This window comes from Phoca vitulina, unplaced genomic scaffold (genome assembly GCF_004348235.1).
Source record: "Phoca vitulina isolate PV1807 unplaced genomic scaffold, GSC_HSeal_1.0 scaffold5, whole genome shotgun sequence".
In the NCBI taxonomy this organism is placed as follows: Eukaryota; Metazoa; Chordata; class Mammalia; order Carnivora; family Phocidae; genus Phoca; species Phoca vitulina.
This window is the reverse complement of record NW_022589708.1, coordinates 15128574-15142077: the sequence shown is the minus strand read 5'-3', so window position 1 is coordinate 15142077 and position 13504 is coordinate 15128574. Positions and strand designations below refer to the sequence as shown.

At 45.4% G+C, this 13504-nt stretch overlaps 1 protein-coding gene across 3 annotated transcripts in view; it reads right to left on the bottom strand.

Moving 5' to 3' along the window:
• Positions 1-13504, bottom strand: part of ABCC4 (ATP binding cassette subfamily C member 4) — a 241363-nt gene that overhangs the window by 123555 nt on the left and 104304 nt on the right. For all 3 annotated transcript variants that reach the window (XM_032402753.1, XM_032402752.1, XM_032402754.1), the window contains 6 exons: positions 11897-11993; positions 8440-8649; positions 7269-7409; positions 6827-6864; positions 6346-6440; positions 4198-4344 (listed from right to left, as the gene is read on the bottom strand). In XM_032402753.1, the coding sequence (XP_032258644.1) occupies positions 4198-4344; positions 6346-6440; positions 6827-6864; positions 7269-7409; positions 8440-8649; positions 11897-11993 (728 nt within the window). The remainder of the gene's footprint in view (positions 1-4197; positions 4345-6345; positions 6441-6826; positions 6865-7268; positions 7410-8439; positions 8650-11896; positions 11994-13504) is intronic.

Below are 13504 nucleotides of genomic sequence, written 5' to 3'. Positions count from 1 at the left end.
GGACACACAAATAGGTCTCTCATTATTCACTATGCCACTATTCACGTTCCATACGTTCCTGGGTGTAAGCACCTCCCACCAGGAGAATAAAATTGACCAAAGAAGAAGTTACTGCATTTATTTTTCTCCTTTTGTACTACGTTAGCCCTAACTTAATCTGTAAGGGGGAAAAAAAGGATATATGTTTGTACTCTTCTGAGACTGGACACATAAGGGAACACACACACCGCTGCAGAAAAACCGGTCATGTAAAATGAGCACACTGGGGACGCCTGGGTGGCTCAGTCGTTAAGTGTCTGCCTTCGGCTCAGGTCATAATCCCAGGGTCCTGGGATCGAGTCCCACATCGGGCTCCCTGCTCAGTGAGGAGCCTGCTTCTCCCTCTCCCTCTGCTGCTCCCCCTGCTTGTGCTCTCTCTATGACAAATAAATAAAAATCTTTAAAAATATAAAATGAGCACACTGTCCACAACCCAATATTAACTCTGCACTTCCCTGAGAGAATAAACAAACACCAACATCTACCGACCCCAGCGGCTCACTTTCTTAAAGCCAAATTAACAAACGGGGAAGCAAACAAATATTTATCCGGAATCCACTGCGGTCGATGCACTCAGCCAAGTGTTATGTCACCATTTCTAGGCATGAAGAACCAGGACAACTCTCCATGCATCTTGTCTCCAAAATGAAGGGTGAAATTCTAGAGACTTGACAAGACTAGAACGTCTCTACGGACTCTGCTGGCGTGGAAGGAAACTGAAGAAACTGTCTGGTCCTATTTCTCCCTAAACTCATGTCATACGAGCCACCGTATTCTACCCTTAAGGAATCTGAATATATATCCAGTCAAGAGGTCAGCGGCTGCCTCTTCCAGTCACTAGGCGAGAAGTTGTCAGTTAAGAAATCCAAGTGACCTTGTTTGAAATGCCAGATATTCTGGGACAACACTGTAATTCATTATTCAAGAGTTCAATGTCTCAAACATAATAAATTACACCAGCGGTTTCAAAACTCTGTATCAACAGTACAAAATACAGACTCTAGCTATAAAAAATGGAATTTCTAAGCTTTAAATTAAAAAAAAAAAAGTAACATAAAATAAAACAGGTTTTTGCAATAAGGTGCCCTTACATTATATTCCTGAAATAACGTAGATCATGCTGCCCTCTTGTGCCAGACATAAAAAAATAAAATGAATTCACCCCATCCAAGGAAAACACGGTTTACAGGGAATACAGAAATTCTCTCTTAATTTCTGACTGATTTCCTTTTGACCTGGCATTTGTGTTACCTATGTATTAAGATCTGACAGAACAGAGATGGTGGAAGACAAATGTTGATCAGGGAAGAGGCAGGTGCCGCACACAGCACAGGGACGCAGACCACGTCCACAAAGGCACTCCTCAACGCAAGGTGCAAGCAGAATGTGTGCAAAATGCTGGGACAGCTGAAAATGTGCGGCTATACACAACACCATTCCCAAAATCCACAGAGGAGGGAAGGGTAAAAATAGAGGAAGGAAGGGAAAAAGAAGAAAACTAGCTTTTGCCATTCTGAGATGACACACTAGCTGATTCAGATTTTACCCGAACAGCTGAAGATTGATTGGTTTATGAAAAATCAGAGGGTAATAAGATGGTGCATTATAGAAGCAAAAAAGCTAAGTAAACTTCATGCAACCATACATAGGTCCAAAATGGAGAGAAACTGAAGTCGTGGAGCTTGGAGAGATGGAACCTTGTTAAAAATCAGAGCTCTGGGGTGTGGTTAGAGAGACGTGGCTACCGAGCAGAAACATGCACTGTGCAGGTTCACCTTGTCCTTCTCCCTAAATCCAAGTCAGTGAGCCTGGGATGTTGATGGGGCAGCCAGAGTTTCGGGACCCTTCACTGAAGGTTCAGTTCTCTGCATAAATTTGAAGGATCTCCCACTGATGAACAAGATGGGAAAGGCATGGGAGGGAGGCAGCACATCGGGGGTGGGAGCACCCGTGAACAAATGTAAAAAGACATTTCCACAATCCGGATCAGGGTCACCGAGAATATTCCGGCAACAGTGGGAACTGAAGGTGACCATGGAAGGGAACACTAGCAGGACACCTGCAAATCCACACGAGGCTATGGTGCCGGCCGCCCCAGTCACCACCCCAAGTCTCGCTGGCTGGAAACTACCCCTGTACCCTCTCTTTTCCAAACTCCAGGACGCTGTCAGGATCATAGGAAACGGACTGACTTCTCCCGGAGAGGGTACTCTGAATGACAAATTACTGAGAAGAGAACGATGTGCCTCCTGATCTCTCCATGCTGCTCAGAGGACCCTCTGTAACTCAGGGGGCGCAACATCACACCGAGCACTTGTATCCACTTCATGTGGCTATTTAACAGAACTTAACAATTGAGCGTATCCGCCCCTCAGCTCTAGCAGGGAGTTGTTTTTTAATATCATATAACCATTAAAGTACATACAATCAATGATGTCTACTAGGAACCATAATTCAAGGCTTTTGCTTATTCTTCCCAGTGGTTTAAAAACTATAAAAATTTTAACCCAATGGTAAAATCTACCACGTAAAATATTTTTAATTAAAAAAATATATTTTTTTAATCTACCACCAAAAAGAGTAAATAATTCAGGGCCCCTAAACATTCTGGGCAACCTAGGCCTATCTCTGGTGTCCTTACTTGGGCTTCTATTTTCTTGAAGGAAGAAAGCCCGGCTAACAGACCTGGGAGGGGGGAGGCAAGATAAACAGTAGTGTGCTACCCTAAGATTAGCGACCCTGAAGATTTAGACTCGTCCCAAATCCTTGAATAATAAATAAATCGGCATGTGGAGAAGCCTACAGGTCTTGAACAGGAAGAGCCTGGTTAACTGTGGCCACGAGCGTTCGGGGGCTGTGATAACAGAAATGCAGTCCCACTTACTGCTCCAAACTCTATGACTGTAGCTTTCACATTAACTGGCAAAGTGGAGCGACTTCCTGCCATCAGATACATAGGGCCCCCAATCCCTTTCTGACCACAGATGCAACAAGACTGCAGACTCGTGGGGGCCTCTGCAGGTCACCATTCCTGTGCTCTGCACAGGGCCTGAGTTAAACAAACACGTGGAATGAAATGCACAAAATGCTTCCCTGAGCAGTCTTATCTAACCCTCAGGACAGCCTTGTGAAGCACGTAGGGCAGCTCTTCCTTCCAGTTCCCAGGTGAGGAAGTTCCAACCCACTATGGCTAAGAAACCACAGCTGCTGACCAGGTGCTGAGTGCTGTTCCGAGCCCCGTGAATGTACTGATCTGCTTTATTCCCACAATATCTTTTTTTTTTTTTTTAATTTTATTTATGTGTCAGAGAATGAGAGAGAGAAGCAGGCTTCCCACCGAGCAGGGAGCCCGATGTGGGGCTCGATCCCAGGACTCTGAGATCATGACCTGAGCCGAAGGAAGACGCTTAACGACTGAGCCACCCAGGCGCCCCTTATTCCCCCAATATCTTGCTAAGGGAGGAGTATACAGCATCCTCATTTCACAGATAAGAACATTGAGGCACAGAGAAATTAAGTAACTAGCACGTGAGGATTAACAGAACCATAACCAGCTATTACAATTAGTAGCTAGCACCAGGTCTGAACCCAAGCAGCTGGATCCACAGTCCACGCTGTTAACCACGACAACGTCCTGCTTTGAGATTCGCCTGCCCGGTAGCATCGACACCCTTTGGCCTGGGTCACGCGGCTAGTTAACAAGCCAGCCCACCTCCCTGCCTGGACAAGTCCTGTCAACTATCTCCTGCCGAAACAAAGCCTGAACAGTGGGAACAGATGTTGATGGACTGACTCTTCCTAGGCACCCAGGTCAGGGGGCTGCCTTCAGAAGCAAGACAGGTCAAAGGCCTCAGGCTGGAGGCACCTCCAGGTGCACTCATGGCAAGAACTTACTCTTACAGATCTATGTGCAAAGTGGACACTCATTTATTGTCCACAGACACAAACACCGGAATAGAAGCTTCTATGCCCCCCACCCCATAGTCAGATTTTGTCTGGTAGGAGCTAACCATTAGTGGAGCTTTTCGTAGAACAGGAATCAACACACATAGCCATTTCTCCCAAGCCTCTCCTCCGTTTCCAAATGCTGAAATGTGATCGGACACTTAACTGTGTCAACAAGGCCGACTGACTGAGAAAACCTGCTGTCTGACTTACCTATTGGGTTTCTATCAAAGAACAACACTGGAGCTCTCAGAATGGACTCGAACATCTTGTTGTGCAAAGTTTGTGAAGAATGGACGAGGACGTAGAATACAAACAGAGATCTCGCTGTGCCAAAAAGGACAGTAGCCACAGTTAAACCTGAAAGAAAGGAACATCGCTCAGAGAACTTGTCCTTTCTTCAGCGATGCCAAAGCATGTCGGGCACGTTAGAGAGATATTATGTATTTTATTCCATAAAACACCATAGATTCTCTTAAGAGTTCGATGCATTTGTAAGATACATTTATAAAGGAGAATAGAATTTCTTTTTCTCTCATTAAAGAGATACTGTATGTAAAAAAAAAAAAAAATCAGGTGTAAACTACAATTTCATGCTAGGCTTCCCTAATTCAATGACAAGTTCTATTAATAACGCAGAAGAAAAAGAGAGAATTATAAAAACTAGTTGGTCTTCCCTTCTCTGTATTTCAAGTTTTACTATTTATACGTCTCACAATCTAAAACCGTGGTATGCTCGGACGCCGGCATGTGAGTTAACAGGGCGCAGAGGGAAATGATGTACCATTTCTTTGTAGAAAATACCCAGGGTGGCTTTTAAAGAATATGAAAATACCATATTAATTGTCAAGCAGAAAATCTCTCAACTGAATTGCAAGAAAATACTAAATCTGGGTTTGCGTGAAATAATCTCCATGAGCCACTAATCCCTCTCACCCCAAGTGTTTTATACAAAAACACAAAGCATTTTTAAATGAATGGAATCATTTAAATTATAGATTTTTATTAAGGACATAAATCAGTACCTATCTCCTGAACTCCCAATGCTAAACAGACTAGGGGTAGCTTCTGTGATAAAGACCCCATCAAGTGCATTTTTCCCTTTCAGAGGACACCTCACTGTTGTTTAGACTCTCAAAGCTGCTCAAATACGGGCGCCTGGATGGCTCAGTTGGTTAAGCGACTGCCTTCGGCTCAGGTCATGATCCTGGAGTCCCGGGATCGAGTCCCACATCGGGCTCCCAGCTCAGTGGCGAGCCTGCTTCTCCCTCTGACCTTCTCCCCTCTCATGCTGTTTCTCTCTCTCGCTCTCTAATACATAAATAAATAAAATCTTTAAAAAAAAAAAAAAAAAAGCTGCTCAAATACCTGAACTCTGTCCACAGGTGTTTTCCTGAGCCCCCCTCCCCCCATCCCACTTTAAAGTGCAGTAAAACTGCTCCTTCCTCCTTCCGGGCTTCTCATGGCCCACCAGTGTGGAAGGTAAACGGCTCAGGTGCTCAGGTTTCTTAGCAAGTGATCCACGAAATAAATAACAAATTTCAGTGAGTAGGTTTTCACAAAGATCACTTGGTCTATCTATGCAGAAAGCCTGTATGAGCGTTTCCGGTGAGAATACTTAAAATTTTAGATGAGGCTTTCCTTTAAAAACTACGTGATGCCACATATATTCTAAGCACTCTTGTGAAAACAGAGCGCTGTGTTAATATTAGTCTGGCAAGCCAAATGTTAAATTAATCACACAGTTGGGGACGTGATAACATTGTGATCTCAAGGTAAGAAAGAGAAGGAATCCTAATTCCCAGACACTGGATTTTTCCCTGCTTAGCTTCTCTCTTAAGTAATTAGTGAAGCCCAAGAGATGAGCAGTATGGGGAAGGGAGCTTTGCATACCTGCGAGGGCATAATGCTTTTATGTGGGGGAACCTTGCTGCCAGAGGATTTCATCCAAGTTCAATAAAAGCCAGGGGTTTATTCAGACAGAATTGGAACAATCCGAACCACAGGGTGGGGATCCGTTTCTAATCCCCTTGCCCATCCAAATAATGATATAAGATTTAGCTAAAGCAACCTATTAGAATAGACAATAGCCACAAATTTCCAGTGGCTGATTTTCTGAATGCTCAATCCTGGTTTAACTTCCAAAATCCAGTACAGAGCAAATTAAGAGTCTTCATTCAACCTCTTTCTTCTAGTAGATTTTAAAAATAATTATTCTAATTAATTCACAGAGTAAATGCGACTCAGACTCTTAATCTGTTAAGACATTACTGAATTACTCCTGGAAGCCCTAGTTACTCACACAGGCTCATTGTAAGCACCTCAGACTCCCGGATAATAAACCGAACGATTAAACTTTACCTGAATAAATTCCTAAGTACCAGGCAAGATCGAGCTTCTCAGTGACATTTTCTTTTCCATTTACCGTGACATTCAGGGCACTTTGTTCATTTGCCCTGTGGAAAATGGAAAAAAAAAAAAAATTTTTTTTTTTCAACTATAGATGGAATTTAGATAAGTACAAAAAGAAAAAATAAAATTAGCCTGAATTTGGGAGACATGATTTATGCTGGAAAAGGACTCCCAGCGCGCAAGGCCTCGGGTACATCCACCTTATAAAAATTCAACTTTCAGTTCTCAAAACTGTCCGAGGATCCGACATGGGGAGAGACTGTGGGAGGGTCATACTCCACCAGCAAGAACTTTAGTTTTTCTTTCTCTTTGGGGAAAGTAAGGGAGGATCAGGACAGGAGGCTGAACAAATCCACCTCCAGCCGACTCTGGGGGAAAGAGGCTGCCTGTTGACTTGGTGGCCCGTTGCATCAGACCGGAAACAACTCACCAATAGGAGAGCCACCAGTCCTGAAGAATGTAGGCAACCTAGAACGGGGAGGCAAAAAGATCACACATCACTTAGCACCTTGACACTCTCACTCACCCAAACGGACCATTGAAAGGCTCTGGGAAACGGACACGGTTCTTCCAGCTCTGGTCTACGCCAAGCCCAACATCCCAAGTCACAACACATCAAGTAAGTGTGTTGAGTGACACAAATAATCTCGGTGATACATTAAAATCTTTAAAGAACATTTTTTTTTTTCTAGAAGCTCTCTGTCATGTACACGCAACACCACTAAACCTCAGTTTCTCTGTCCCCCAAGATAGCACGTTTCAATGCAAATCCAAGTGGACCGCAAAATACGGTAATAATAAATACATAGAGGGAAAGCAGTACTGTAAACATCAAGCTGAGGCCACAAAACAAAATAAATGCCCTTATTTACCTGCGCTATGATGTTTAGTAGAATGAGGAACACGATGGCCAACCAGTGAGCACCGGCTATTAGGTAATTCTTGTAGGCCTTAAGACCAACTTTTCCTTCTGAACGACTCTCCTCTGACACAGCAACCTGTGTACTCTCGTTCTGAGAAGGGAAAGGAAAAAAAAAGGAAAGCAGTAAGAGACAAAATTTTGTATAATGTACCCCAAAACTTCAAAAGTTCAACAATGTGCTCCACTGGCAAAGCCATGAGCAAAGAGGCCCATCTTACACACTGGTAGGAGTGCAAAATGGTACAGCTCCTCTGGAGAAGGGTGGTTTAAAAGGATCTAGCCAAACCATCTATGTATTCACCATTGGACCCACCCATCCCACTTCTAGGAATCTATTAGCAAAAAGGAAATATTGTTTGTACAAGGTTATTCACTACAGCGTGGCTTTGCTTTGATTTCCGGCACATGCACAATGTACCCAATTCACGTTTAAATGCAGAAGCTTATTCCACAATAATAGACAAGAGGATATGGAGCTAATGTATCATCGAGATTATTTGTGTCACTCAATGATGGAATCACAAAACATAGTTAGGAGCTCAAAATATGAGCCAAATAGAGTAAACAGTTCAAACAGCAAGAGTAACGGGCGTCGGGATAGCAGGGGATAGCAAGTGGTCTGAAATCTTTGGTTCCTGAATTTCAGAGAGTGATTCCCGAGTCTGGACTGTGAGGGACTCATCTCCATCCTTATCAGAATCATCCAGGCTCCTAGATTTGGATTGTGAGGGTTTGGACATTGAAGACTACCTGTGCATATTTTTAAGGGAGATGCAGAGCATTTCTGCACATCTATCTGGAGAACATAGAACGCACTGTAGATTCACATAAGCCAAGGATGTCCTTGGGTGTATGTGGGTCTCTGTGGTTTCAAAGATGGTTGAGATGTGATTCTTGAACTTGCAGCCCCGTGACATTCTCCATCCAACACCCAAAGGAGAGCCCTGATCAGGCCTGCTCCCTTCATTCTGTTCTAATTCTACCAAGTCCATGGAACAAGGCCTTGGAACCTTAGAATCCACTATGGGACCAATGAAGAGGTCACGTGCAGAGCAGAATGAAGATGCATGAGGACACTGAGAGCAGACAGGACCAGGGCACGCGGCAAGAGGAGAACTCACGGCTTGCACCTCCAGCGCACCATCTTTCAGCGAGGGTCTGGACGATTGCTGGGACCAAACAGAAGACTCTGAGAAGCTCCGAGTCCTCAAAGCGGGAGATCCTGGAGCTGGACTCTCGTCAGCCTCCTCGTTTTCCTTCTTTAAAAGGGAGCCAAAATCTACCCCAGACTTCAGAAACTCCGTATAAGTCCCCTTCTGCACCATTTTGCCCTAAAATAAAAATAAAAAGAATTTGACACGAGGTCATGTGCCTTTGATAACACTACTCTAACGCTAATCAAAAAAAGTTAACTGGTCTTAAATGACCGTATTCGTAAGAAAATTACCCTTAGGCCTGGAATTCTGGTTGACACATCTAGTACAACTCAACTGGACACAGAATCGAGCATTCTGTTCTCTGTCAAATCCTGTGTGAGGTGCTGTGTAGCCATGTGTTAAGGATGGAGATCACGAACTACCATGGGCATTTAAAGAAGCAAAAATTACAGACGTTGGTAGGAGTCTCAGTATAGTCTTTTTAGACAACATGGAAATTGAGGCCAAGTGTCACATATTCAAAAGAACAAGGTCAAGCTGGGGAGGATATTCCAGGGAAGAATGAAACTTGACACAATGCGGACACCTGCGTGGTCAGAGTCATCCATCAAATCTCTGCTGCCCACGGCCATGCCGTCACGTGCTGCACTGGGACCAGACACGTGGGAGGTCGTCTTTACTCTCCAACTGCCCATAAACTCAGGAAGTTCCCAACTGCAAATTCAATATTCCACCTGCTAATGTCATTAACTTAGGCGGCCATCAGACTGGGGTGACTCTAATGCCTTGGGGGGTCTGTCTACACAAGCAAACCAAACCCTAAGCCAGAGTCAATGCACTCAAATCCATGAAAATAAAGCTTCACAATCACAAGCAGCCAACTAGGCTTTCCAAAATCAAGCAACTCCTGAAGCTTGAGCAAATCAAATAATTTTCTTGAAACCCACGTGACACATCACTGCACATTCCCCTTCCTTACAAAGTTATAGAAAATAAAGTGCAGGCATCTTCACTGGCTTCTCACCCCCATAAAAGAATAGGCAGCTATTCTACTCAGTGGCAAACAACATATTAGGCGAAATCCCAGGGTACCAAACAAAGCAGATGAGGGCAGCTCTGGGGAAGGCAGGCCAGGTGAAGGCAGGCGGCCCAGGACCCCCCTGGTACCCCTCCCATCCTGTGCCCTGACATGGGCCACTGAGAAAAACCCAACGAAGCTTTTGGGAACCAGTCTGATACTGGAGAATTAGAAAATTATTCATGATATAGTGTGTCTTGTTCCATTTGGGAGGCAAAATTCATATGCCTTATTTAATGAAATTACCACTTTCCACTTAGTAAATGCAGATGCACAAGGAAACGACTAGGAGTCTAGAGACAGCAAGCTCACGCGGCAGCCCAGCACAGACAACTTCCAGAGGGGACGCGAGGACAGCCATCCCCGCCCAGCTGCTCGAGAGGGACCGCACGAACACTAGGGATGGATCCAACTCATCCAGGGGAGCTCACTGGTGGACAAATGTTTGCTCTGATAGCACTAAAATTGGGAGTGATGTCTTCAGCAAGAGCAATAAGGAGACTGGCTGACCAGCTTGTTCTCCCACCCACTGGTTCTGTACTCATTAATCCCACCAACACTGGGGCTTTACCAGACTCACTTCACCCCTGTTCTCCAGATTGGGGAATTGGAGCTTCTTATTCCCAGAGGGCCGCAGAAGCACCGACATGGGGAAGTGCTTCAAAAGAGGCAGAGATTCTGTACTCTTGTCATCCTTCTTAGGGCAGAACTTCATTTGATTAAGTGAGGATGTGACCAAGGGCCTGAGGCAGCAGACCAGGGTTAATGACCCAGGGGCTAAGGCTCTGAGGCAAATACGCCAAGGAGTGAAACATCAAACCATCACTAAGGCCGGAAAATTCTCACTAATCTCCACCTCCCAAACCCATGCTAACTGTTGGGGGTTGAATTGTGGCCCCCCAAAAAGATACATTCGAGGCCCAAATAGGATACCTGTGGATGGGACCTAATTTAGAAATAGGATCTCTAAAAAAAAAACTAAAAAAAAAAAAAGAAATAGGATCTCTGTGGATGTGATGATGCTGAGGTCATACTGGAGTAGGGTGGACCCCAAAGCCAATATGACGGACGTCCTCGTAGGAGGAGAGATCAGATGCAGTGAACACCGTGTGACAACAGAGCTAGAGACCATAGTGCCACGGCCACAAGCCAAGACCAGCAAGGACAACTGGCAAACACCAGAAGCTGGGAGAGGCGATGAAGGATTCTCCCCAGGAGCCTTCAGGGAGAGCACAACCCTGCCGGCGCCTTGGTTTTGGACTGGTAGCCTTCAGAAGGGTGAAGATGATAAACTTCTGCTATTGAAGCCCCCCACTTTGTGGTACTTTGTGATGGCAGCTCTAGAAACTGATACACCAGCCTGAGCCCATGCATCTGACTTCTAATTGCTTCTGCTGTTGGCCCTCCAGCAAACATAAGAGAGATCTTTTAAAACCATGCATCAGACCACATCACTCCTCTGCTCTGGACTGTCCAATGGCTTCCAACCCATTACCGGGCCAGCAGCCCACTGCTCTGAGCCCCTCTCCCTCACACTCCCCGGCTTCCTCTGCCTCAGACACACTTCCTCCAGCATGCCAGGTCAGGTCCTTCCTTAGAACCCTGCAGCTGGACCACCTGCCTCAGCCGCCTCTCCCCCAGGTGACCGCCTGGCCAGCACCTTCATGTCACTCAGGTCCCCTGAGGCACCACCTCCCCATGGAGGCAGTCATGAGATCAGCTGCCCCCCACCCAACTCCTTCCTTACATCTACCCCCATAAGGATGGAAGCGCCATGATGGCAGGGAATGGTCTGACTTATTGCTGCCCAGACTCTCCCATGTACTGGGCATGCTCAAAGCCCTGTGCTCAGAGACGAGCAACCGACGATACCCTGGAGAGCACATCTCCACCAAGGGTGCTCCGCTTTCCAGCCACGCCTGTTATTAATGGAAGACGCTCTCTGAGTAAACTGCAGATGACAAACAGACACAAACAGGTCTTAGTAGCTCTAATTTCTAAATAATACACTTTGCCGTACGTCGTGGAAGAGGAATACAAAAGCTCTAAATAAAATAGCATCATTATCCTGAACGATTTTTACCAGAACAGTTAACATTTATAATTCTGAGGTAGCAATTTTATCTACTTTAGGGTAATATGGCTCGGAATGCAATAGTTACACTTCTACATGTCTTTGGATTCATGCTCAAAGGCATGAGTACCAGCTCTGGGGAGAACGGGATGCAAAACTGAGGGAGGAGAGGGAGCTTAGCACAAACCCAAGGGGAGACTTGCTGGGAGGTCTCACTGTCAACACACCTGAGTGCTAGCAAGTTCCACAGACTTCTAGGAATTACTTACATCTTTCAATATCAGAATCTGACTTGCAGCTTTTAGGTACTGCAACTGATGAGTCACTAAGATTGTGATCTTCTCATGCAAGGTTTGACAAATACACCTATAAATGTAAAAGGTACAGTATGCAAAAACCACATTAATGGGGGTGCTCCAAATTGAAAAACACACATTTGAAAACACAATGAGACAAAGACAACACAGGAACCAAAGGTCTGTAGTTTAAGTACCGGTGCAAATACAAATCAAATACAAATGTAAATCAATGAACCCAACCAGGTCCTCAAATTTATCAGCAGCAAACTTGAGTCTAGCTCTGCTAAGAGATTCTAAAAAGGAGTCCAGTGAAAGAGCCACCAAGTGCTAAGGGTCCCCCTGACCAACTAAAACTCAACAATTATTTATATATTTCATGATGGAAAACAACTGAGCAATACTGAGATTCAAAACCTGACTAAGCAAAAATACTAGTTATTTCATCCCTGTATAGGAGGAATGGGAGGAGGGAACTATGTCATACAAAAATGTTTCCCTTTTTGTCTCCTAGGTGATTATAATTTATGATGTATATACCAGCCCAGAAAATCCTAAATACTCAGTGACCTTCACCAAAGTGCATTTTCTTTCCTTTTTTTTTTTTTTTTAAGATTCTATTTATTTGAGGGAGAGAGAGTGAGCACATGAGCAGGGAGAGGGGCAGAGAGAGAGAGGGAGAATCCCTAAGCAGACTCCCTGCTGAGCTCGGAGCCTGCCACGGGGCTCAAACCCAGGACCCCAAGATCATGACCTGAGCCGAAGGCAGACGCTTAACAGACTGAGCCACCCAAGCATCTTCAAAGTGCATTTTCTAGATACTTCTTCCCAAATACTATTAGAAGACAAATGCTGGCATGGCCTCAACTAGTGTCTACAATGTCCCCACAGTCCCATCCAGGGAGCACATTGCCTTTCATCAGGACTGAAAACCTTCCCAATATGAATATGAAAGAAGAGAATCCAAATGGCCCAAACCATAGTGGAAATCATCCAATGGCTCAAAAGACACACCGATTCTCTCAGACAAGAGCCCCCCTCTCAGCACTCAACTCAAGTGTTTTTCTACAGTAATCCCTCAAACTGCTCCTCATTTTAAATGTAGACCCCTAGGAGCTCCACTCCATCCTGCACTCCACGATGGTCTGCAGCCTCTCCAGCTAAGCAAGTAGCCCAGGTCGTGGCCTCCTGACCACAGGCAGGGCACGAGGACATTCTCTGGGCGCAGGGACATTCTCTGGGTGCAGAGACATTCTCTGGGCACCAGGACATTCTCTGGGCGCAGGGACATTCTCTGGGCACCGGGACATTCTCTGCGTGCAGGGACATTCTCTGGGCACCGGGACATTCTCTGGGCGCAGGGACATTCTCTGGGCGCAGGGACATTCTCTGGGCACCGGGACATTCTCTGGGTGCAGGGACATTCTCTGGGTGCAGGGACATTCTCTGGGCACCGGGACATTCTCTGGGTGCAGGGACATTCTCTGGGCGCAGGGACATTCTCTGGGCACCAGGACATTCTCTGGGTGCAGGTACATTCTCTGGGTGCAGGGACATTCTCTGGGCGCAGGGACATTCTCT